Raw genomic sequence first — 23864 nt, 5'->3', positions numbered from 1 at the left:
TGGCAAATGGATTAAATTATCAATACTATAAACAGACACTCCAATTTAATTTTTAGAAGCTATCTATTTTGAAATGTATGTAAAAGTGCAGGAGTGCAAAAATATAATATTATTTTACATACATATTCGTAAGTGTTAACTGTGTATAGTGCGCAAATCCATGTATTTCAGCCCAAAGTGAATTGGATTGCGCACACTGTCAATGGAATGTTATCATCAGGCGCACCCCGCTTTATTACATTAAAATAATTTCTTTGATTTATCACTTTTATCCCTAATTTGAATTATTTTGGAAATTATTCTCTACTTTTTAGTTCGGATGATTTAAAAAACAAGGATTTAATTTTTTTATTTTTTATTTCAAATTACTTTAACATCAGCGGTCCTCAATAAGTCTACTAAGTTTAGGTAACTGAAATCTAACCATTCGAAGTGGGTCAAAATCAAGTCACAAACAAACAAACATACAGATGAAGCTAGTAAAAGTGTGGTAATATTTTATTACCACTGTTGCTACAGACCTTTTTTGTTTGTTATTTTCAAATATCCCTGTTTCATTTTAATGTAGACACTGTCTTGTGCAGCTGCCATTAGATTGTGAGTAAATAACAATAAAAATGTGTCCTAATGTCAAAACGTCCATATAATTGAATAAATATTGAAAAACATTAAAAATGTCCGTAGACAGCCACGTATCACTTATAGATTTATCAAAACAACTACCTTTTGCAATAGGTGAGTAGAAATATTACCCTTAACGTCTATGTTTATGTAGGTAAGTATTTAAACGTAAGACGATTGTTAGTTTAAAGTTTTGCGAACAGTTTCTGTACTATTTATATGTATACTAGCTGTTCCGGCGAACTACGTACCGCCTAACAGTCGATGATCACAGTGGAGACAAAATATTTATTTTATTTTATTTATTTAGCACACCAATAGTACAATTACCACAATGCGTACAATGTCTGACAAAACGATTTATTTCAGACCAATATTTGAAAGAAGAAATATGTTTTGGAGAAACATTGGTTGTTAGCTGTGGTCATTACGAGGGTGACGTTGCAGAAGGCGAGTCAGAATCAGAATGGACTTGCGAAGAATCAACAGAAACTGAATCAACCGGAGTCGCCAAGGAAACTGGAGTCTTTGAGGTGAAAGATTTTGTACCAGAGGAAATTAAAGAAGAGGAGGAAGAAGAAGATGACGATGACTTCTTTTTCTATTTCTTTCCTGATTGCAATAAGCCCCCACCACCACAAAATAGTAAAACAAGTATTGTCATTGAAAAAGGCATGCCAAAAATAAATCCGGCTGCAAAGAGCACAGTTTTCTGCACTTGTAAAAAGGATAAAACTGGAACGTGTCCATGTTACTTAAAAATACCTTGCCAATGTGGAGCAAAAACTAAAGCCGAATGTACTTGTGCACAATTAAAAGATATATGTATATGTGAACCAGGATATCCGCAAACTGTGTGTAAATGTAACAGTAGTGATGTATGCGTTTGTGACCCTGACGGCAAAATATTCCCAGTATGCACTTGTAACACCATAGAAAAACCATGCATTTGTCATCCGGGCAAGTTTCCTAGCCCGGTATGTAAATGCAAACATAAGCCAAAAATATTTGAAAAGAAGGCAATATGTGAAGCTGTGGCTGAAGAAAACATGGAAACCGAAGGCGAAATGGAAAGTAAAGGCGAATCTGAACCAGAACCGTGCACTTGCCAGAAACCAGACCCTAAACCATGTTGCTTCTGCGTCCAAGGACGCCCATGTACATGCAAAGACTTATGTATTTGTGACATTCGAAAGACCTGCACATGTGAGCCAGAAGGCCCTAGAGAACTCGAATGTAAACAAGATGACGAAAAACTGACATGCAGTTGCGCTGGTCATAAAGTATGCACTTGCGCCGATGAGGAAGATGGCGTATGTAAATGTTTCCCTGCTAATGTGTGCACATGTGGGAACCCGACGAACTGCAAATGTTTCACCACATGTGATTGCACGGACCCGTGTATTTGTGATACTACTCCTGTGAAAAAAGATGAGTGTATATGTTTAGACGTGCCACAGAGGTCAGACAAGAAGGCAGTTTGTACCTGTGCCTGTAAAGAGGAAAAGACGAAAAAGATGAAAAGAGTTCGTGCTGGTAAAGAGGGTTATCGATGGTGTCATGAAGTTGATCCACGTCATAGTTTTTTCAACTATTCTTACAATAAACATGAGGATATCGTTAATGCCCGAGAATCAGATGATGCCAAAGTAAACATTATGGGCTTGCACGAGGAACCACCTAAAGAATGTCCAGTGCATGGACCGGCGCTACCTAAATTTGAACCAAAGTTTAGGAAACCATCTATTGATTGTTGCAGTCCTGTTGGAGGTATTTTGACAGATTTTTACAAATAGCTTTCACGATTTTTTGTTTGTAAGGAGCTGCAGTACGTATAATATGTGTTTCGGAGAGAGGTGTTTATGAATCTTCTTGATCGTCCTCGATTTTTATGGTAGAGATGAGTAAACTCGAGTTATCACGCACCTTGCTCCTGTATTCTCTCTTACTTTTTCAATAGTATTTTTTATTTGTAATCCTTTAAGTAACTAGACTTAATACATCTTTTAAACAACAGGTATGAGCGTATGTGTCGAAACTCTTGGCGAAGACAAAGACAAATTTCTTGTACAAGTGGTATCGTACTCGTCAAAGGAGGGTGCTAAAACTGGCTCCAAACTCGTCAGTATTTTGGATTGTAACTTGCACACAATGGAGGAGAACAGAATCGAGTAAGTTGTACTGATTTCTTACTCAGTTTAAAAAAAACATAGTAAGTAATTATTGGAAAAAACATTTCAATCTGGTAGAAGGATTGGTTAATAATGATGATGATGAATGTCTCTCTATCTTCTTTTGGCAAAATTGAACAATTGTGATATTAATGTGTGATATTAAATAGGATTCTAATAAAGGAATGGCTTTATTTAAATAATATTTTCTTTAATTCCAGACACATAACAAAGAGAGATTTAACCAAAGAGCGACGAAATTACATGGCTATCTGTGAAGGCGGTTACTATAACAAAGTGACTCGCTTGTGCGGAGACAAACATGTCGTTCAACGTATGTATCATAATTTCGAGAAAGCACACAACTTTATATTGGAAGGTGCAAATATCGTATTATTACGGTACATCGGAATTCAAAGATACAAAGGCACTATCAAGACAGAAACTGTTATGATGGATGGTACTATATGTGAAAGTATCTATGTGAGTCATTTTTAAAGTTTGTATCCTAAGCCCTAAGTAGATTAATTCTTGTGTCCCGGGGGTTTTCCAAAAATTCAAGTCACATGCACAAAGCCACCCGGCCTCAGGCTAAGCATTCGTGGATCACAAAAATCAAACGTTTTTCCCAAGCGGGAATCGAACCCGCGCTTCGCGAGCAGAGGCGTGGTGATCTCAACCACTCAGCTATCCGTGCAGTCTATATCTTGAATTGATTATTCTATTATTAAGCTAAAATGGATCCTGTTATAGAAAGTTATTCTCATTGAATACGTTTGTACTGCGTACTGACTATTCAAATAACTAGACCAATTATGAAATAGATAGGTAATTAATTCACGAACTAACTAGCGCGGTAGCTTCAGCTGTGTGCATTGACTAATGAATATTTCTTGTTAGACCAGTAATCTACCTGTATTATTAGTTGATTTTACTAAATCGTTGATTTACGTTTAACGAGAAAGCTATTAATTACTCTGGCTTCAAATATTCAGGTAATAGATGTTAAAATAATTGTTCCTCTGTCAATATTTACTCGCAATGTAACAAGCAATCATAATAAATGCTTTTATTTTCACTTTTCAATATTATTTTTTTAATCTCTTCCAAAAAGAAACAGTCGGTTCGGGTATGGTAAAGTCAAAAATTTTGTTTCCCTGTTCTTAGATATGCCAAGGTGTTAGCCAGGGTATTGTGAATGCGACGCCTCTGTTCGTCACAAAAGTTGAACGGCACATCATAGAACCAAACGGATACATTCATCAGACGCTGACCGTATTGACTCTCAGAGGTAAGTTATCAAAGATTTTTACTGATTGTTCCACAAAACTAGGTCAGGGCTATTTAATGTGTACAAGAGATGACAATTTATCACTTTAAAATTCAGACTCCAGTTTTAGGAATGAAGTTTTTTTCCTATCTTTAATTCTGATCTTCTGTCTGCCAGCACTTCGTAACTGACGAAAGACAGTTAAATTATCACTGATGTTTTTTAATGTTGGCGGTAAAATAATAAGCAAATATATTTTAAATAGAGGACTAATGATTTTCTATTTAAATTGATTTTCTTTAGCTCGTTTACACAGAATCCTCCGGAATAAGAGACGCGTGTCCGAGCCGCATTTGACCATTATTGTAGTTCGTAGCTAAAATCCACATTGGTTACGTGGATGTGTTGATGGTTTTAAGGTTAATTACGGTCTTTCCAGGATATGTAGTAAGTCACGAGTGGGCTGATAATTGCTACATTTTGCACGTGAATCCGCTTCTGCGTATACTTCCTGATAGGGATGAAATCGAACCTCACGCTCCTTTACGAGAAGGTTGGCGCGAAGATCTGCAGTTGATGTCAGACTTCTTGGATTACAAGGTAAATTGGATTTAAAGTAAAATTTGAAGGAAATTAATATCGTACGGCAATTTTTAGTTATTTTACTAGGTACTTCTACGCCAAATCTAGATTTACTGAAACCATTGGTTAGATAATCAAATCTTAAAAGTAATTCAAAGTCACGAACCCTAACAGTCAAGGTTTATAACATAAATAAAACAAACAAAGAAGTTCGCATGAAATACGGATTCGGATTTGAGTCCAGTCGAGCGTTACACTAAGATGTTTAAACTGTAATCCTTTTGCGCTAGCTTTAAACATGTTGCTGCGTTGAGGGGGAGTTTATTTATTGTCTATTGCAAAGGATTTATATACCTAAACAAACGTACTGATACAAATTTTACTGAATGCCGTTTTAGACCCGCGATTTACATCTGTAGTAAACTGTTATTACCATTTAATTTCATCACATTGATATGAGCGATTTGCTAAATAATTGTTCAGAAACAATTTGATACTGTTAACAGACCACCCGTGTATCTGAAGGAGGTCGATACGTCACAGAGAGCGGGGCACTCACGGGCACTGTCCGGGACTACCTGCAAGCCATCCTCCTGCTCCGCCCGCAGGACACGTTACACTTCACCAGGCATTACTTCGGAGCTGTCCTCTCTGCCCTCGACCTCCCGCACGACGAATTCTTCGACCCTACTTCGAGGCATGTCCGATATTATTTCTTTGAAGAATGATATGGATCTTTTGACGCAAGGAGCAGTAGACAAGTGGAGTATCAACCGAAGTGTGTGTGTTCGATTTTTGAACGGGCAAACAAGACCTAACAGGCTTCCGACGACTAATCTAAATGTTCTGATTCCTCGTCGCCGACGCAGGCATGCACACCGGCGAGTATTCAATGACAGAGTTATTGCTACACGCCACAACACGCACATGATCAACTGGGCTAGTTTGATGCGCCATTTTATACTCATATGTTTACTGTTCCATGCTTTGAAACAGCGTTTTATATCTTGGAGAATACTGTTTAGAATAGTTTTGTTTTACCTATGTTTATAGATCTTTGGTTTTTCACGAACATTTAAATTACCTACTTATATTTATATTACCTTATATATTTTATTAGTATAAGATTCTTAAATTCCACAACTCATTGAGATAAATAGACCACGTTTAAATCGGATTTATGATATGCTGGATGAGTACAGATCGGACCAATAAAGACGGTGCAAATCTTTTTCCTTTGCCTTTGAAGGATTGTCTGGCATTTACATGACTTTCGTAACCGGGTCAAAGGCACTATTATTAAATCCTATCGACGGATCGTTTTACAAGTCTGTGCTCAGTACAAGTATAAGCAAATTTGTGGTACCTGCAACAAAAAAATATTGAATAAATTAAAGGTGTAAAACATTATTTTCGTTTTTATTTTTTCGTATCGATTGATTTGGCTGCTATGTATTGTGTTATTTTCGTATTCTGTACTCTAATCCTTCTTTATTTTAAACACGAAAAAGAAAAAAAAGGTAAACAGCTTTGTAACTGCATACTTTACCTTTAAATAAAAGTAGTGATAGTAATGTATAATGAAATAAATTCTGCAATATTGCTACCAGAACATCAGTATTCTATGAAAAATACTACTTTTCTAACTTTCATACCACATGATAAGATTTATGAGAAAACGTGCCTAATATTGCTCACTTAGGTATTCGTACTAGTATATTCTGTATACATATATTCAGCGGGGGGATTTGCGTATGTCACGCAAGATCCCTCCAAACAAAATGACAAAACTGCGCCAGAGAGGGCCCGAGGACACGAAAAGAATTTTAATTTTTTGTTCCTTTTGCACAAAGGAATTTATTATTAAGTATCCGTATCACAAGCATATATACATTATGGGAAGGACAACCCCAATTCTCGCGCACCTTTCGTTCAAAGAGGATTTTTACAAATAGCTTACCGTTTCTTTTTCAATTATGCTCCTGACAGTTGTTACGTCCATTTTTTATTTTAGATTCATATGTCGTTTCATAATGTTACCGTTGTTATCAATTTCGTTTCAAGAATCATCATTTTAGAGTGGTTTGGTACCTTTAATATTAAGAAAAGAATAAGCATTCTTGTAGTACAAACAATACACGTTTACATGTTCTAGATAAAAATAAAAATTGAATATTATGAGAGACTTATTGAAATTTTCATCCTTAGACACTCTAAAAGCGCTACTTAACCCAATTCCCATTTTAATACAAAATTCAAATTGTTGGATCTTCGTCTTAATAACATATTAAAAATAAAAAAGGTCTACCACAGCCAATGTTATTTTAGATGTACATTTTTACTGGGCTATAAGATGTAGTTAATTTGCAACGGCGTCGTTTCGACAGGATTTTACGAGAGAAGGTTTTTTACCTATATTACGAAATAAATTACATGTAATTTCAAATTTAAATATGCTTGTCTATAGAAAAACGAGCTTTGCAGAGACTTAAATACGTTATGGGATGTATAGGTGTTTTTGATAAAATTAAATTTGTTCCAGAATTATTATTAAGCTCCATCAACCTAAGTCGGGATAAGCGTTAGAAGTTTAAATTAACTTGTTAGGGACGGGTAGTCGGCACGCTCTATACAGTTTGTAGGGCGATATAGTTTACAAACAAGACTAGACGAGCCTTTTGCCACCATTGCATACAAATTGGTAACCCTAAAATAGCGATATGTGAGCTGAATATGGGCATACAGACGTATTAGTTACAAAATGAAATTACTGTTGGGTTAGAGTGCTTAGAACTGAAATTCTATTTAATATAGAGGAGTGTTATTTAATTCGTGTGTTGAGAGGGAATTTGCGGTAGGTATATGTGAGTTTAGTGAGTGGGACATATCCGTCATAATCAGCTTAAAGTGTTGTCTGTGGATGCGGCGAGTGCGGAGCGCTCCAGGTGACGTTAAGCTTATTTAGATACGTTTGTGTTGCATTTTACTCACACGTAAGTTGTGGGTAAGTTAGGCGGTGTACACACTGGGGATCGACGGCGTGTGCTCTACAAAACTTTCATGCATCGTATTTTTGTGACTACTGAACTAGGTGCTTTTGAGATCAATTTGGTAGAGAACATTTTTTGGTGGAGTTGAGACCCTGGGGAAACAGATGTATATTATTACCTACTGTTATTAGCAGGCCATTTTAATTGATCGGGGTGTATATTACTATTTATAGATCCTCAGTAAATTCATGTTTCAGATAAATTTTAAGCTAAGTAACCATGCCTATTTCAAAACGCCTTAAACGCGATCGTCTAAGTATTTGAAAGCAGAACATTTTTGATTAACATTGCTCTTAGAATTTATTGGTTTGTAACACAGAAACGAAGTAAGAAGCCTGTAAAAGGATATTTTTTTTATCGTTGACAAAAAGCTTAAGCAATAATTATCGTGACAACTTTTTGATAGGATTATTTTATGAGTTCTACAAGCGGGAGTCGAAATTCAAAAGTTTAATTTATAAGCCCTACTTATGTGTACGTGTGTTTAAGTACTTACGTTCCTAATAAGGTAATACGTACTCCTTGGCATGAGTGTGTGTTGCCACTTCTATCAAACATAAAAGCAGCTATTAACCTACTTTCTATACTTATAGCAGTATCATGATAATGGAAACACGATACTGCATCTCAAAGCATTGATGATTTTATCTTCCTCATTGACCTAGATTTATTGGCAGATTCTCATATAAAATGGTATGGTGATCGAAAACTTACAGAGTCGAGGTTTAAGTAACGTGTAAGCATTCAAGTTTAGTTTTGATTACATTTAAGTCATAATTTCGTCGAACACTTTTTTTTTAACATTGAGCTGTGCATATTATTTAACAGTTTCTTGCTAATCTATTTGCCCAATTCTGCCTTTGTGTGTGACCCAATAATTGTAAAATCACTCGCAATAAGGGAATAGTGAAAACGAATTCACGAATGTGAAAAACCTTACTCATTGTGTCAGCAAAGGACAAATATAGACGCAGAACTGCGAATTGGCTCGCGGTCGAAAATATACGAAATACATCCAAAACGCGCGGAATATCGATAGAGCCATAGTGCCGTAGTGCCAATCTCGATGCCGAACGCTCAGACGGCCAATTAGTGGCTAAAATTTGCCAAACACTATCTCATCTCAATGGAGCGCGGCCAGTGTCAATCTGGCGATAAATTACGTTAATTGTCAACGTTTTATTGGACAGCAGTTGCACACTCCATAGGGAATGGAAGTGAACGACGTCAGCCAATCAGATAATCAAATCGTTATTTCTATTACTTTGTTGCCGCTTCCGATGAGCGAGAATAGCTTCGGATTGCAATTTTGTTACTTCATTTGCTTATCCATAGTTTAATTTATAATGTGATGAGTTTAGCTTTTCGTTTACATAGTATTTGAGTTGAGTGTAAAGTGTATTTAAAAAATCTTTTTGTTAATGTACTGCATCACGTATCCACAAAATGCAGTGTTCTATATTGCTGACAGGGCCAAAAATAAATGTATGCTGCATTTAAAATAACAGGCGCTTAAATTTTGACACGTTCGTGCCCTCCCCAGCGTGGCCGTAAACCGCGAAAGTTCGTTCGGTGTAATAAAAAGTTAATACTTGGCGCAGGCAGGGCTGGGTTGGATTGCGCATTACTTGCTACATTATAAACAAGCCTGCCTGTGACACCCCTCCTTTATGACCCCCTCTCAGCGGACGGCATGCATAATTAAATCTACGCGGTCAAATTAGCAATTTGGACCTCCAACAATAGGACATAGTTCAGTTTAAGCGTCTTTATTGTCCAAACAAATTTATTCAACCATTACTGTGCTCAATTAGCGCACAGTAACTACACTGAAACAATTCAGGACTTGTTTTTATTATGTCTTCGTTACGGCAGTTTTGTACTGTCGCAAACAAATTTATTTTAAGCCCCTGTAAACATAAAAAAATGTTACAATTTTACGTCTCCTCTTAATCTGACTGCAGTGCGCTCGGGGTGGTACTGGGACTATTGAATTTGTACTTATTAATGCCTTCTTACTTAAGTAAAAAAGTACAAAAAAATATATATTCACAGAAATATACATAAATATAGAATTACGAAATTGTGCAATATTTGGGTGAAATATTCACACTATGTAGAAAATATCTGTTAGTTTAATTATATAAATAGTTTCAACGACCTCAAACCAAAATATCCGATTAAAATTGTCCGTGTTTATAACACTGTTATAACTATCATTTTGTTATGAATTCATAAATATTTATGTTCTTGCAATCGAGCTTCAATAAAGTGGGTTGTCGATAAGTATATGGAAATTCAGCAGCTTGGTGGCAGAGCAGGCGTGCGCGACACTGATAAAGGATTTAGGGCTGTTTTTCAATTGGTTGACTCCGCAATTCTGCCATATTATTAGAGATAGGTATCGTAATACCGAACACATAATCTTAAATCATTCGGCAAAATACACAGTTCGCCTGCTATACGTTTCACGTGTTTACATTGTAAATGATGTTTGCTTAATTGATTTTATGCATTTGCTGCACACGTAATCACAGTACATATAGCTCCAGCAAATAACTAACGTTTCATTACATGTTATCGCAAAGCTTCAATAACCTTAAATCAATACAATTTGTAGCATTCATTTATTTATCAAAATACATTTGTCCAAAATAACCGAAACAGATTCCCATCAAAAGCTTTAGATCAAAAATGTATTCGAGGAACCTAGAATTAATTTAAACTTTGCATTTAATCTTGTTGGCTGACGAAACTTTTGCAAAGTGAGATAAAGTATCACCTAAAACAGCAGACTTCCAACATTATCAAAGATAACGGTTGGGACACACGGGCGGGTTGTTTGGCAGATTGAATAAAACTCATAACAAACTATGACTTTAGCTTCGAAGTAAACGTATACTGCGCTGATGAGACCTTACTTGAAAGATAAAGTCTGTGATTTTCGTGCATGTTGGTGTTTTTGAGACTGAATTTCATCCAGGATGAATCACAAGTCTGTTTCATACGACGTTAGTTCCTTTATGAGTTTGCATGGTTCTATGAGTTTACGAAGGCTAAACTCGACGGGACCGGTCTTACGTTGGCTTGTATGTGTATTTATGTTAGATTATTTTATTAAAAGCTCGGAGGAGGTTACGACTAATCTGTATTCTGGAATCTATATATCTAAACGAAGAGATAGGTTTCGTTCCATGACATATTTAAGTATTAGCTTATAATTAGATGAAGTACGTATGTAGGTAAAGAAATATAGAAAACTTTACGACCGCTGAAAGGCCTAATATATTTTAACTAAAGTTTTAAATAAGTAGAGCCTACGCTGACAAAGTTAATTTTAGTTTCGACATTATATTATAAAGTCATTACACGATCGCATTTCGCGGGCGAAATTGACATATTTTACTTAAAAAAGGGAAGCAAAAACTAGTAAATAAAGAAAACTAGAGTATTTGGCTTTTCGTCTTTGTTCAGTCACATTCTGACGCTTTTTGTTTTACGATTAAAAAGTTTTTAATTTATCAGAGTGCTGTAATATCCTACCTAGTCTTAGTATCCATTTAATTCTATTAGAACTACGTACTTAGACGCTCCACGGACCTGTAATTGGTTTCTATTAAACAAAAGCTTTTGAACTTCAAACTTCGACCGAGGCTATGTGTTAAGTGTTTGCCTAGTAAACAACACACTTTGGGCTCGCATATTCAATAAAGTTGTAGCCTTGTAGGTCATGAGATAGCCATAGTTGAGTCTATTGCTTATTGCACTATTAAGTTACCGCAACTTGTAAGGATTGTAATTTGTAAGTCGTAAACAAGGGAATTTCCCGTCCCTTGAATTTCATTAAAACAATTTAATACGAGCTTGCCGTTTTACGTTTTACTTTGACCGGGAAATTAATCATTTCGTTAAAGTGAAACATATAAATTCTTAACTGATCGTAATGCGTACTTACATACACAGGTAAAAATAATACCGAAGATTTGCCTCGTTATTTCACTTTTGTAAGCGATTGTCATATATTTTTATTTATATAAGCAAAAGCCATTTTTTTCTCCGTTTAAATAGTTTTTTTACACCATGTCGTCGTAGCTTATCTTCTGTAACAGCTAACGGCTTGTTAAAATTACGTAGAAGAACAGAAATATAAAAATTCTGGCCACTCGAAAAATGTCGCGTAAAATGACAAGTACTGGAATGTTTTCTAATTCCCAGAAGGAATAGTTGACTTGGTTATAAAACAAGTATATGTCAATATCCGTCTTTTAAATATCAAAAGTTTACAAAAATATGGAATGTATTTTGCCAACAATGTCTCTGCTAACTTTTACGTGAATTCAAATATCGGAAAGTGGTTTGAGAGCGAGTAAGAGTCTATACTTTTAACATTTTCCAGTATGAAGTTTCTGCAAGCCAATTTAGATGATGGAAAACTTTGGACAGTAAACATGACTTAGTTAAAAGTACGAAACGTGTCCAAAACTTCAAATAAAATGTAATGACGTTCAATAATTGGGTGTGTTGTTAACAAAAAAGTTCTTTTAATATGTTTATTTTGTTTTGGGATCCCCACTCAAAGGTACGGGTTCCTTTTTTTTTTGTTTAGGCGGGGGTATCCTCATGGACACCCACTCCCTCGGGGGAGGAAATGGGTATAGTGTCAGACTTTTACTGACTAAACCTGAACCGCCGTGCTACGTCATCCGCGTTTTTGTGTCGGTGTATGGCAATGCGTTGCAATCCTTCACACACCGACCGCGGGCTTCCACCGGCCAGTAATGTGGGCCGGTAGGTCACTTTCTTGTGTTGTGTGGAGGCTGACGTGTAAAGAGCGTCGGCTCGCCGTGGGTAATATACTCGGACGACAGACACCCCCGTGCCGTCGCCCAGAACCCTAGTTAGGGCGGGAGAGCGCGCTCATGCGCGGCTCTGCGCCGTCCCTCTCAAAGGTACGGGATCCTACCGTAAGGTACCTTCCATTTGTTTCTGACTGAAAGTCTAGCCAACTTTATAAACAAACAGTTATTTTTTTTTGAAACAGTATCATTCTGTTAACGCGTAGTTGACGCGATAATGATGGTGATGGTAGACAGTCATTACATCTATCTATCAAAAAAAAAAAATATCCGATAGCCGGAACCCTTCATTTCAGAGTCCGATTAGCGCTTAATCTCCTCCTTGTTGGTCTTTAAACATTTCGTTTCAAGTTGTCAACTGTACTGTACAAGTAAAACGAACACGGAGGTAAAGTGTATCAAATAATCAATTTTGACTAATCAATCTATAGAACTGTAATAAGGTCGAATATCGCTTGATTTTGTGTGTCTACGAAATATCGCCTAGATCACAACCGTAGCCTTAATGTTGTAATACGTATGTAATTATATGCCTTTGTAGCATTAATTACCTGGTTCACCTTTCAGCCTCGTTATGCCAACTAACGTACTAAATTAATGCTTTCGCACTAATTACCTTTCTAGAAACTTACGGTAAGTATCTGAATGTGTATCTATACTAGGTTTTATATACATTTACGTATTTAATACAAAGTCTGCGAAGCTACGAGAGCACACCTATTTTACATAAGCCATTTAATTTGATTGTTAATTTGAGATATAAATTTAATAAACAGCATTCATATGGAAGTTTCCCAATCCCAACGCAATATTGGTTTCTACTTGGTGAAGCGCGCCGAGCGGCTCACAGAAATAGAGCGAACTAAACGTCGGGAACATGGAGGTTCACTCCAAATAGTCTCATAACCGTTCATTAGAAAAAAGGTTTTATTATTCTGACTGTTTGTCGACCTATTAAAAGGAACTGTGTATGCATATATTACATGCATATGACTTCTAGTGTCGTTATAAAAGTTAGAGCTTTTCTCACAAAATAAATAAAACTTTACTGCTAAATACTTAAAGAGTACCTTTAAATAGAACTTATCGGAAAAATGAACACTATAATTACTTACTCATGCGATAACACATAAGCAATTACCGCTTAGCAGTGGTTTAGTAATTGTGGACGAGAGATGCCACTCTACGTCATGTAGTGCTATCTCGCTTCCACGCTAGTCCTTCTCGCCAAGCCTCAAGCTAATGCCAATAGAAAAAGCGAAAATGACATTTCGTTTCGATTGATCACGTGACTTAGATCTGTCATCTCCATACATGTGACGTCAGCGATTGTAGAAATATCACTTGGGTAAAATATAATGTTGTATAGCAGTTATTAATTTTATAAATTAATAGCTGCATGAGCTTGAATGTTTGACAAGAATGAATAGTGTGCATTTTTCTTTACACCGTGTTTTATAAACCAGCCTTATCTTTAAAGCTAACGCAAGCGCAGTGTTCATAACACTCGCTGGCTCATCAAAAAGAGTTTACTGAATGTTTACCTCACATTTTAGTGCCACAGTTACAAACAGTTTTTGGTGCATTTTTGGAGGTAACTCCAAACAAAAGTCACACAAAAAAGCGTGTTAAAATACTCGCTAGATTTCAAAGTCTCAGTTTTATTTTTCGAATTATAAAAACATTAAAAAAAAATAGTATTCTTAAAATACCAAGTTATTTTAAAGCAATTTAGCGTCCATTTAGCAATGCCAATGTTCCGTAAATACATTCTATTACATATAAAATAGAGTGGAAAAAGAAAAAGAATACAAGCCTCGACAACCCTCGAGTGCACTCCACTAGACTCAAAAAGTACGCATACTTAACTTAAGTAAAAGAAACCTTTAATAGCGGTAAACACAGGGCGCTTCCAGTAACGGGATGTCGGCGTCCTGTTTGTTTAGCGACTAATTAGACAAAGTTTGAGAAGTTGGGCGTTTGTCGATTCATTCAGCCGAGATGAAGCTAAGGTTGCCATCTTTCTCATGGGGACAACTACTTTAATTTATACAAGATCTACTCAAACTTTACTTATTAATAGTCTGTCTTCTCTTCTTGCGGTATGTCCTGAGAGGATTCTAAGATGGATGACTTTTAATAGCTATTGTCTTTTTTGGTTTTGACTTACAGTAATAATTGATTAGTTATTATAATTCATTCATAGTCTGCTGTAAAAAGATATGTACAGTTTTGTTATATACTTGGTACCTAAGTAGTAAAGAAAGCTTTTAGTTCTTTAAGTATATTCGTTGTGTACTTCGCTTTATTAATAAATCTTTTCGAGTTAAGATAGTGTGATTTTTGTGTTCTTGAGTCAAAAATGAGATCAGGTTTTTTTATGTTGATTAGAAGTAAATACTTTTAACTTTAAATATAATATTGCACGCAGATTAAACCACAGATTTTTTTACTTTTAAAACTACGCTAAGTGATAAAACTTAGTTTTTACTGGGTACTGTCAACAAAAATCATAACACCCTACTTTATTTGTCGATAGGTAGGTCGATAATCGCGTAAAATATCTTCATTGCAACTATTACCGACACCATTACCTATCTGCATTAAAATTAAAAAAATATATTTTGCAGTGGACATCACTGCAAATAAATTTACTCGAATATCGAGCAAATTGGTTTTAAATGTATGTTTAAAAGTCTATTTTAAAACAAAGCGCTAAGCAAAGTAGGTGTTCACGTATTGTCTGCTTGCAAATAAACATTTCAAAAACAACATACGTTTTATTGATAGATTCGGATTTGGGTAATTCAGTTACAGGCATGGTTATATTTAATGATAATGAATGCGAGGCCATAGAAACTCGTATCTCTTTTGTTTATATTTTACAATTTTCTGCACAAATACACGCCCTCTACAAACGCAAGCACACACATGTGTGTAATTAAATGGTAATTATCATTCTATTCTATTAGAGAATGACCTTCCGCTTTGAGTGATGTGGCTTTGACTTGTCAGTTCAGCACATTTGCATAGCGTTTCGTCAACGTTAGTGCTGGGTTATGTAAGTCTGCTGACCATTTTCTAAAGTAAAACTATTGATGCTGTGAATCAAACGAACCACTTTACCGCTCGTATAGGTGATGGTGTGTCACTACTTATTGAAAAATAAATAGTAAATAAATTTCAAGATGCAGATGAATACTGTTTTTGGGGTTCTGTATCCAAGGAGTAAAAAAGGAATTTCACTCAAATATTGAAAATTAAAATGCTTAACAAAGGCTTAACAAACGCTCTTGCGGTCATGACTATGTTGGCTGACAATTAAATATGATAAATAAGTTTTTCTAACAACTGACTTCTTTTCCTTTTCTCAGAGTCGCTACTCCGACTTGCATTTGACCTTTTTAATTATGACACTGATTTTTGAAAGTTGTTTGCTACTAAAATAATATTACAATTATTTTATTCGAGCAAAAATAGCATCGCTAACCAACGGTACTTAGTACACTCAGCCAGTGTTCACACTCCAATAAATGCTGTAAATAATATGAAGTGGATTTGCCAGAGATGGCAAATTGCTAATTAAATTTTAATCACAAGTATCGGGATTGCGGTAATTAAAATTGGACATGATTAACACGATGACACTTAAATGCTACATTGTGGTAACTGTTTGTTGAAAGGTAGGTGGAAACACTTTGTACGTGTGGCTTTTGGAAGGAGACATCACATTAACATTCGATTGCTCTTACCCCTTATCATATCATTTCATGGTAATACAAAGTGCCCTTGACAGTTTTCTCGGGACAATGACGACTCTCAAAAATCCTCCTTGGAGTTCGCCAAAGAGCTATAGGACGCAGCATTCTTATTGTTTAATTATAAGGCCAAATCCCGAACACCAGACGGCGTTCCTAAACTGGGATTACTGTACTCGGCAAAATGACTGCCAGCCTAAAATTTGATTGACCGAATCACGACAGTGATTGCTGGGTAAATGTCATCACACGGTGGTGCCCGACGCCGCCGTGATCGCCTGGTAAGCGGTATCGGGACGGGATACACGCATACAGCAAAGCTGAATAGAGAGTCGTAGAATTTTATTAGGTACTTAGTTCTTTGCTCAGCATTTGGCTATGTACAACAGAGTACGAACAAGGTTATGAATAAGGTTAGGTTATAGAAAAATCCAGTGTATTGTGACCATGTGGACGAAAGACGCCGCTCTACGCGTGTAGAAGAGTAAAATAAGTATAGTTCTACAACTACACTTATTTTAAAAGATTCTTATTCGCCTGTCGATTCGTCCTATTAAGGTGACATTTAGGTCAAGACATACAAAGTCAAACATATCTTGAATTAGTTCTTAAGCTATTTAAATGAAGATTAATTAAACCTTCCCAGTCAACAGCCTTCGGCTAGACCTTTCATTCAATAAAACTTTTGTATCAATATTGAACTGGTTTTTGAAATGACCAAAAGTAGAGCTATTTAAAAAGGTTTCAAATTCAAACTAGTTTAATCAAATCAGATACAATAGGTATGATATCACCAACTTTTAATCTACAATAAATCACCATCACATAAATTCTTACAAGTCCATAGAACTGCGAACGTGACATAGGAGACTCTCGTCTTACTATTTCACTAATAATTTATACTACGGTTAATTATTTCTTTACCGTATATTGAGTATGTATTAACAGTTGTTTTAATAATATCAAATAACGAGAATTACGTTCCGAATCAGTACAGAAATTGGATTCTGACAACTTTTGCAGACGAAAATTCTTAAAACTTTCTTTTAGGGTAACTTCTAAGAGTTATTTTATTCTTTGTTCTTTATTCGTGAATTCTTTTAGGTAAGTACATTCGTCACTCTTACGAGGCTGTTACGACAGTGATTTTATTGTTTTTCATGTGTTTCGTATATCATTAGGCAGATTTAAGTATACCACAATGGTTGAAAATCACCTTCAGTGAAGTCCAAAGTTTTAACATCACTTTATTTTTGGTTATATTTCTCCAGTACTGGACTTCTTTTCACGGACTACTGAACAATGCCCTTAACCTTACAGACAGCTTATATCTCAGCTGTTGCCTTTAAATACTTAAGACTAAGTTCAAAATATCTAATGACATATTTACACCAAGAGTTTCAATTGTTATACTGAAGCAGGCTGTACCGTTGATGGTTACCTTTTCATAATTATTCTCGTTTCACTGGTTTGGTACTCTCTTACATCAAAACAATAGAGTTAACTTACTGACGCAGCCCTTAACCAAGTGAAAACTACTCCAACGATGGACTAAACTCTAAAACACTCCATCATACTTTATCTGCCTACATAGCTCACCTTACATTCCTCTAAGCGACAATATCTCAGGATTCAAACCGATAGAGCTCTTTAAATAAAGTGATAAAATCAATTTTGCACGAGCCATTAAATCTAATAGCTACCTACGTAAACATTATAGCCTTAATTGCCTACACTATCCAGGGTTGGAGCGCGGTGACCATTTATCAGGGTTTGACTAATGTCGGCCTTAGTTTGAGTAAAGTTATAGACGCGTCTAATTAAATATTATGGTGTGGTAGTGTGGGTTAAGGAAGGCTTGTTGTACACCTACGCTTTAACAAAGGGGTGTCTAATAGGTCGAGTTTCATAGATTTATCAAGTTTATTGGTACTATTTCACTAATAATACCCAGCTGTGGCGTGATGGATTGGTATGGAGTAGTATGGACGCGTTTGAAAGTGTGTACTACAGCATGTGGATAACGGGACAAGTTTTATTAAGCTTCATAAACCTAATCACATGCATCACAGCATTCAGACTCCGAAAAAGAATTCGTGGATGTCACAAATGTTTGTTCTGCGCGCGGATCGAACCCGCGACACGACGCGCAAAGTGGGTTGGTCGTGTTGACCTTTACCACTCGGCTCTCCGTGCAGCTATTTTCCTTAATTCCATACTCATTCCCACCGGGTTAAAAAGCCTGCAATCAGATTTATGCATATGCGAAAATAAAAATCCAATAGTGTAAAATGTGCATAAAATTAAATTAAGAGCCGGCTGCGCACCATTTTTAATAACCTAAGCGTGAAGTGAATATGCAGCTTTTATATTTCCAATAAAGAATGAATTTAATTAAATTACTTGTGTTGTTTCAACTCTCATGTTGATTTGATAGAACAGGTTCATATTTTTATAATGGAATGTGTCGTGATGTTGTAAATACGAGTATGCATACTCTTCTTATTAAAAACGGCTCCGAACTAAGGAATTTAAACATTGTGTCAGAGGGGCTTTTACATACATTCAAATCAGATGAACCGACAGCATAAGCGTTCGTGTATCACTAGAATGCTGTCTTAGTCAATCATAGTCAGTATTATATTTTGCATTGAGGTTTCTATTTGTGTCGTTTTAAGTTTATATTTGCTGTTCAACTCCACAAATTTGACTGAATTGAAGACAAGTGTGTCTCAGTCGATTAGTTGTGAAGAGTCCGTTTTTTTGTATTTTTGCTTTCATTTGATTATTATATGTTATCGGTTGTTTCAAAATCTACTTTTCTCCAAACATTCCTTTCAGCTATAAAAAACGACTAGATACAAAGACAAGATTTGCCTAAAATTAAATCCTGTCTCAAAACCCAACCAACAATTTCGAGTCTAATTTCGATTTTCTCCGTATTTAGTGTTTGCTAACACTTGGTAGGAAGCTGTAGTACAGGTATTCCGATAAGAAGACAATTGCCTTACAAAGGCAGCTAACTAGGAGCGTTATCTGAAGCGTGCGTTCGACAATGGGGCCCGATCCACGTAATCTCCGCTTTAAGCTAACGGCTGTATCAGCTGCAAGTGATTTTGTAGAAGGGATTAATAAAAAGACAAGCGAAACATGTTTTTGTATCAGTTTTGTTGATGGCTCTATTATGTTTTGTACTCTTTGTGATTGTTTGAGAGGACCGGTTGTTGTTTACGTTATTGACTATAGATTTATCAGCGAATGGAGATATTTTATTTAGATTTAAGAATTGAATTGAATTGGGATTTGAAATTTTATCTGGATTAAATTGGCCTTGAGGATCAAAGACAGCTTTAAGTCGGATTGATTATGCATATACATATTGTTACTTAAACCATAGAGATGTCAATTGCAAGTCATATTAAATTAGTTTAACAACAAACGTTGTGGGTTCTGAGTATCTTCTGCATGTTACTTGAATTTTTGTGAGTGTGCTACACAATGATTTTTTTTGGTAATAATTAACAACATTCATAATACACAAAATTTTATAAAACTGAATGTGATTCACAAATGATACACGTTGGTTGGCAATTTTAATGAGTTACATGTACGTGTCCATGCGAGACATTGTAATGTTTGTCAGCCCACAAATATTGACATCAGAGTGTTCATCGGTTTGCCACAGGCTCTGATATTTTGACTGCATAATTTAATTTATAAATATGTAGCTGAACTAGCTAGATACGATATATTTTTAAGAATATTAAATACAGAAGCCGTTTTTGAGTTAATTTTTAATCTGTACAGTTTTGAAACGGGTTAAGTTTTTACTGTGTTACAGTACCGTGCTTCTGTCGACAATCGTGAGACACAGTCAAACAATTCCAGTAAACAGTAACAATAATAATGACAAAAAAAACAGAAACGGGTAATTTAGAAGCTAGAAGGTATGGAAACCAGTCTTTCTAGGAGTATCGTGCTAACTAGAGTTGAAAAAGTCAGATAGGCAGCTCGTTGAAAAAAACTGGTCCTTGGCTGCATCGGGTTTGACTGGAAGCCGATCCCAACATTGGGTCGTGACAAACAAAGTATACTTCACTTGTGCACCTACGTTGTAGGTATACAATGTTGTGAGATCAACAACACACAGGTAGGTCACTTTTTATTTCAGTTAATTATGACGAAGCTTACACTGAACAACGGATCACTGAACCACTCAGGCCACATCCACTCTACCTAGCTTTAGTACCCATTGTTTTTTAATTGGAGCTAGAACTCGCATTTCAATCACGGCAGATAATTGGAGAATCCATTTTTGTTCTGCAAATTAATGCTATCAACTAAACAATGGCACTACGGGGCTTCGTGAAACAACGGAACGAAACCAAAATTTGTTCCTATAGACGAGAGTGTAATTACATCTTTTAATTAGCTCCGAAACATCATTATAATTTGAGATGTTCACCAGACGATTGTGTTTCACTAAAATTAGTGAGGTTGTCGTAATAACAAGGGTTTTCGCATTTACCCAACACACCCTATATCGTGAGGAACAACAAAAGGGACCGTGCAGATATAAAACGGAGTCTTAGAATGAAAACTTTGCTATTGTTACTGCTGAGCCATGGGTCGCCGCATTGTTCAAGTTATATTAAAGTGGGAGTTTAATACTTCAAAGGATTACTGTTAGATGTGGTCAGGAGGCTATTACAGCCCTGGCTGGGACTGCTTGAAGATTGTAGATTAATATTACGTCACAATGACGGCGAAGGCGGAAGCATCCTTGTTATGATTAAATTTAATGAATCGCCTGATAATCTTGTGAAATTGCTTCGCCTCTTCTTTATTCGTTATATTTGCCGTATTATTTTAGGTATAACAAAATTTTATGCCTTACATTACTTCGATGTAGATTTTCCTGTTGACTTTTCTCAGAATATTTCTTCTTATAAAATTGAGTTTAATTAGGTATACATTAATTTGTTTTTGCATGTTTAATGTCTCGGAATTTCTGTTATAATAATCCAAATTTGCTAAACTAACTTAATGAGATACTTTTTCAGAATTTTTTCGCTCTCCGTTTATATCTCAAGTACAAAAGTATTTTAGAAGAGAGACAAGAAACAGCTAAAATGTTATCTTAATGCGTGATATGATTTAGATAGAAGATCATTGACGAAATCGGTTACAATTAGCAAACGTTGTTAACTTTCAGTATCTACTGTTACAGTAAATGCATCAAAACATTTCGATAACAAGTACGCCAATTAGCCAAGAAAAAAACATCGAATAAAACTGAATAAAATAGCAGAAATAAAATTGTCCCTAGCAAAGCTGATTGATGCAAGTAAGTAGTAAAAATAGAGACAAATTGCGCTTCTTGTTTCTGGCAAGTATGGTCAAGTGGCACCAAGAGGCCTACTACCGACATTTAGAGTAAGACCTTTTGTTTTGAAAAAGCGAGAAGGCAGTACATGATGTAGAGCGTTGTCTCGTTCACGTCTGAAATTGTTTTTCTTTAAGAAATCGTGGTAGGCCCCTTGAATTACTGAAGCAACTGAGTCTAGCATCGAGGACTACTTGAAGACGGTCCCAGTTCGTTATAAATCTACTACAGTACTTAAAATAAATGTTCAAAGAACAGTTTAGTAATTGAAATAGGTAGGGAGAACAATATGAGCTTACTATTACTTACTTGTTTTATATAAACGCTTTCAACTTATCTTGTCGCAGATTGGTTGTAGTTTAAATAATTCATTAGTAAAAAAAAACAGATAACTTACTCGGAATATAATCAGTTTAAAAAAAATACGCTTCCATATTAATATTGATCGTTTGATGTATTTCGAATACGAGAAGAATTCCCAAAAAAACATGAAATACAAAAACAGGTTTTCGTAGAGTTGTTCTTTTCAACACATCTTCTACATTTTTAATTTGTTTGAGACAGACGAGAGTAACCAAAATCTACTGCCACAGTACACTCATATGAATTAGTATATCGCACGTATAATTTATTTAAACTTAGTTCAGTTCGTGATGCATAACACGTGTCGTCTTGTAACTACGTTAATCTGACGGGTCATGGCAATTAGTTCAATAATCCCTTAGTTAACGTCATTACTGCCAACTTGTATAAACAGTCTTCAGCGTAAAGGTGTTTCTCCACTGAAACGAACAGGAAATAGAATGCATGTACCGACAATGAGAAAAAAAAAGATAAGTTATAGACAGAAAAAAGATGGTAATCATATACCTGTGTATGTGGCCAGCTCAAATTGTAGTCTCGTTTTACAGAGGGGCTTTATTTAAAAGCGTTCTGTTTTTGAAATTCGATTATAAACGTCAAAAGTATTTTTTTTTAACTTGTGTTAGATAGCGGTAAACCTAATATTGTTATTCAAAATACGAATGATAGAAAATATTGTCATCGACATTACACAATGGTTGTCTGTGATGTTTTTTTTTCATAAAAATATGGAATGAAATGCAGAAAAACTTTCCCAGTATTTTACAAAGAAAAAAAAACAATGTAACGTGGTGACGTACTTTATTATAATAGTTATGCAAGTGTGGTCACAAAACTTTTGATATTAGACTATTACTTTTGCTAATTACTCTGTTCACGGCTTTCCGCGAACCGCCACAACTTTGTTCTACACCTGTTCTTCTTACTATTTTCACATAAGAAACTCTCGCCTCGTCAAGCCAAGAAAGGCAGATGAAACAAAGTAATGTAACTTAATTAGAACTTTAAATTTCGTTATTCATTTGCTTTGATGGGAAACACCCTTAGTTTAGGTAGACAGGTACGTGACTGAAAACGAGCTGTGAGTCTCATTTGATCTAATCTCTTTTGGGAAACTTCAATTTTAACTCTTCACAATGACAGTTCAGTTTGAAAACAGAGGCGTGCCGCGGGGATTAGCCGAGGTACGAGTGCTATATAAACTGTACAAGCACCTCACCTTACAATCTCGGTATAAACAGGATGATGTGGCGGAAAAGTTTTATTTTCTTCCATTTGTTATTTACGATTCAAGAGATTCAACAACAACATTTCCTGCAATATGGTTAGAGCGGCGCTACCTATCGCTATGTATCTACTTTGTTTGTGGCACTGATGATATATCTCTGTTTTGATACTGACGTTTATTACTGTACTAATAAGTTGGGTTTACTGAACTTCGTGGATGCTAAAATTTGCGTATTTTGACGCTACATATTTTTCTGCAGAAAAATATTTTGCATTTACATTTATTTGGCATAGTTCCGTACGAATCATTCGTTCGTACTAGCAACAATATATTTAAAGCAAAAAGTTTTTGTTATTGCTTTAAGACACATCACTTCAAAACTGCCAAAAAAAAAACTTTATTAAAAAGTTTGAAGTCGTTAATTACACGAGGCCTATACTATAAGCTTTCACATAAATAAGAACGCTACCCCTATCCGTAGAACATTACGCTCATACAGGTAAGAACGTCTCCGATACTACATCGTGAATTTATAATGAAAGTTTTAATTCCCCCGCTCCAATATGCTTAAGTAAATAA

General features: G+C 35.6%; 1 protein-coding gene across 1 annotated transcript; it reads left to right on the top strand.

Annotated features, from left to right (window-relative positions):
• Positions 1–579: 579 nt before the first annotated feature.
• Positions 580–6054, top strand: LOC113497589. Its single transcript, XM_026877178.1, has 7 exons — positions 580–735; positions 991–2391; positions 2639–2792; positions 3014–3275; positions 3960–4083; positions 4502–4662; positions 5151–6054. The coding sequence occupies exons 1-7, from the start codon at positions 675–677 to the stop codon at positions 5370–5372; spliced, it is 2385 nt and encodes a 794-aa protein (XP_026732979.1). The 5' UTR covers positions 580–674; the 3' UTR covers positions 5373–6054.
• The last annotated feature ends 17810 nt before the right edge of the window (positions 6055–23864 follow it).

The sequence above is a fragment of the Trichoplusia ni genome, chromosome 9 (assembly GCF_003590095.1).
Source record: "Trichoplusia ni isolate ovarian cell line Hi5 chromosome 9, tn1, whole genome shotgun sequence".
NCBI classification, from domain to species: domain Eukaryota; kingdom Metazoa; phylum Arthropoda; class Insecta; order Lepidoptera; family Noctuidae; genus Trichoplusia; species Trichoplusia ni.
The sequence above is the reverse complement of the archived record's forward strand: the minus strand, read 5'-3'. Positions and strand labels throughout refer to the sequence as shown.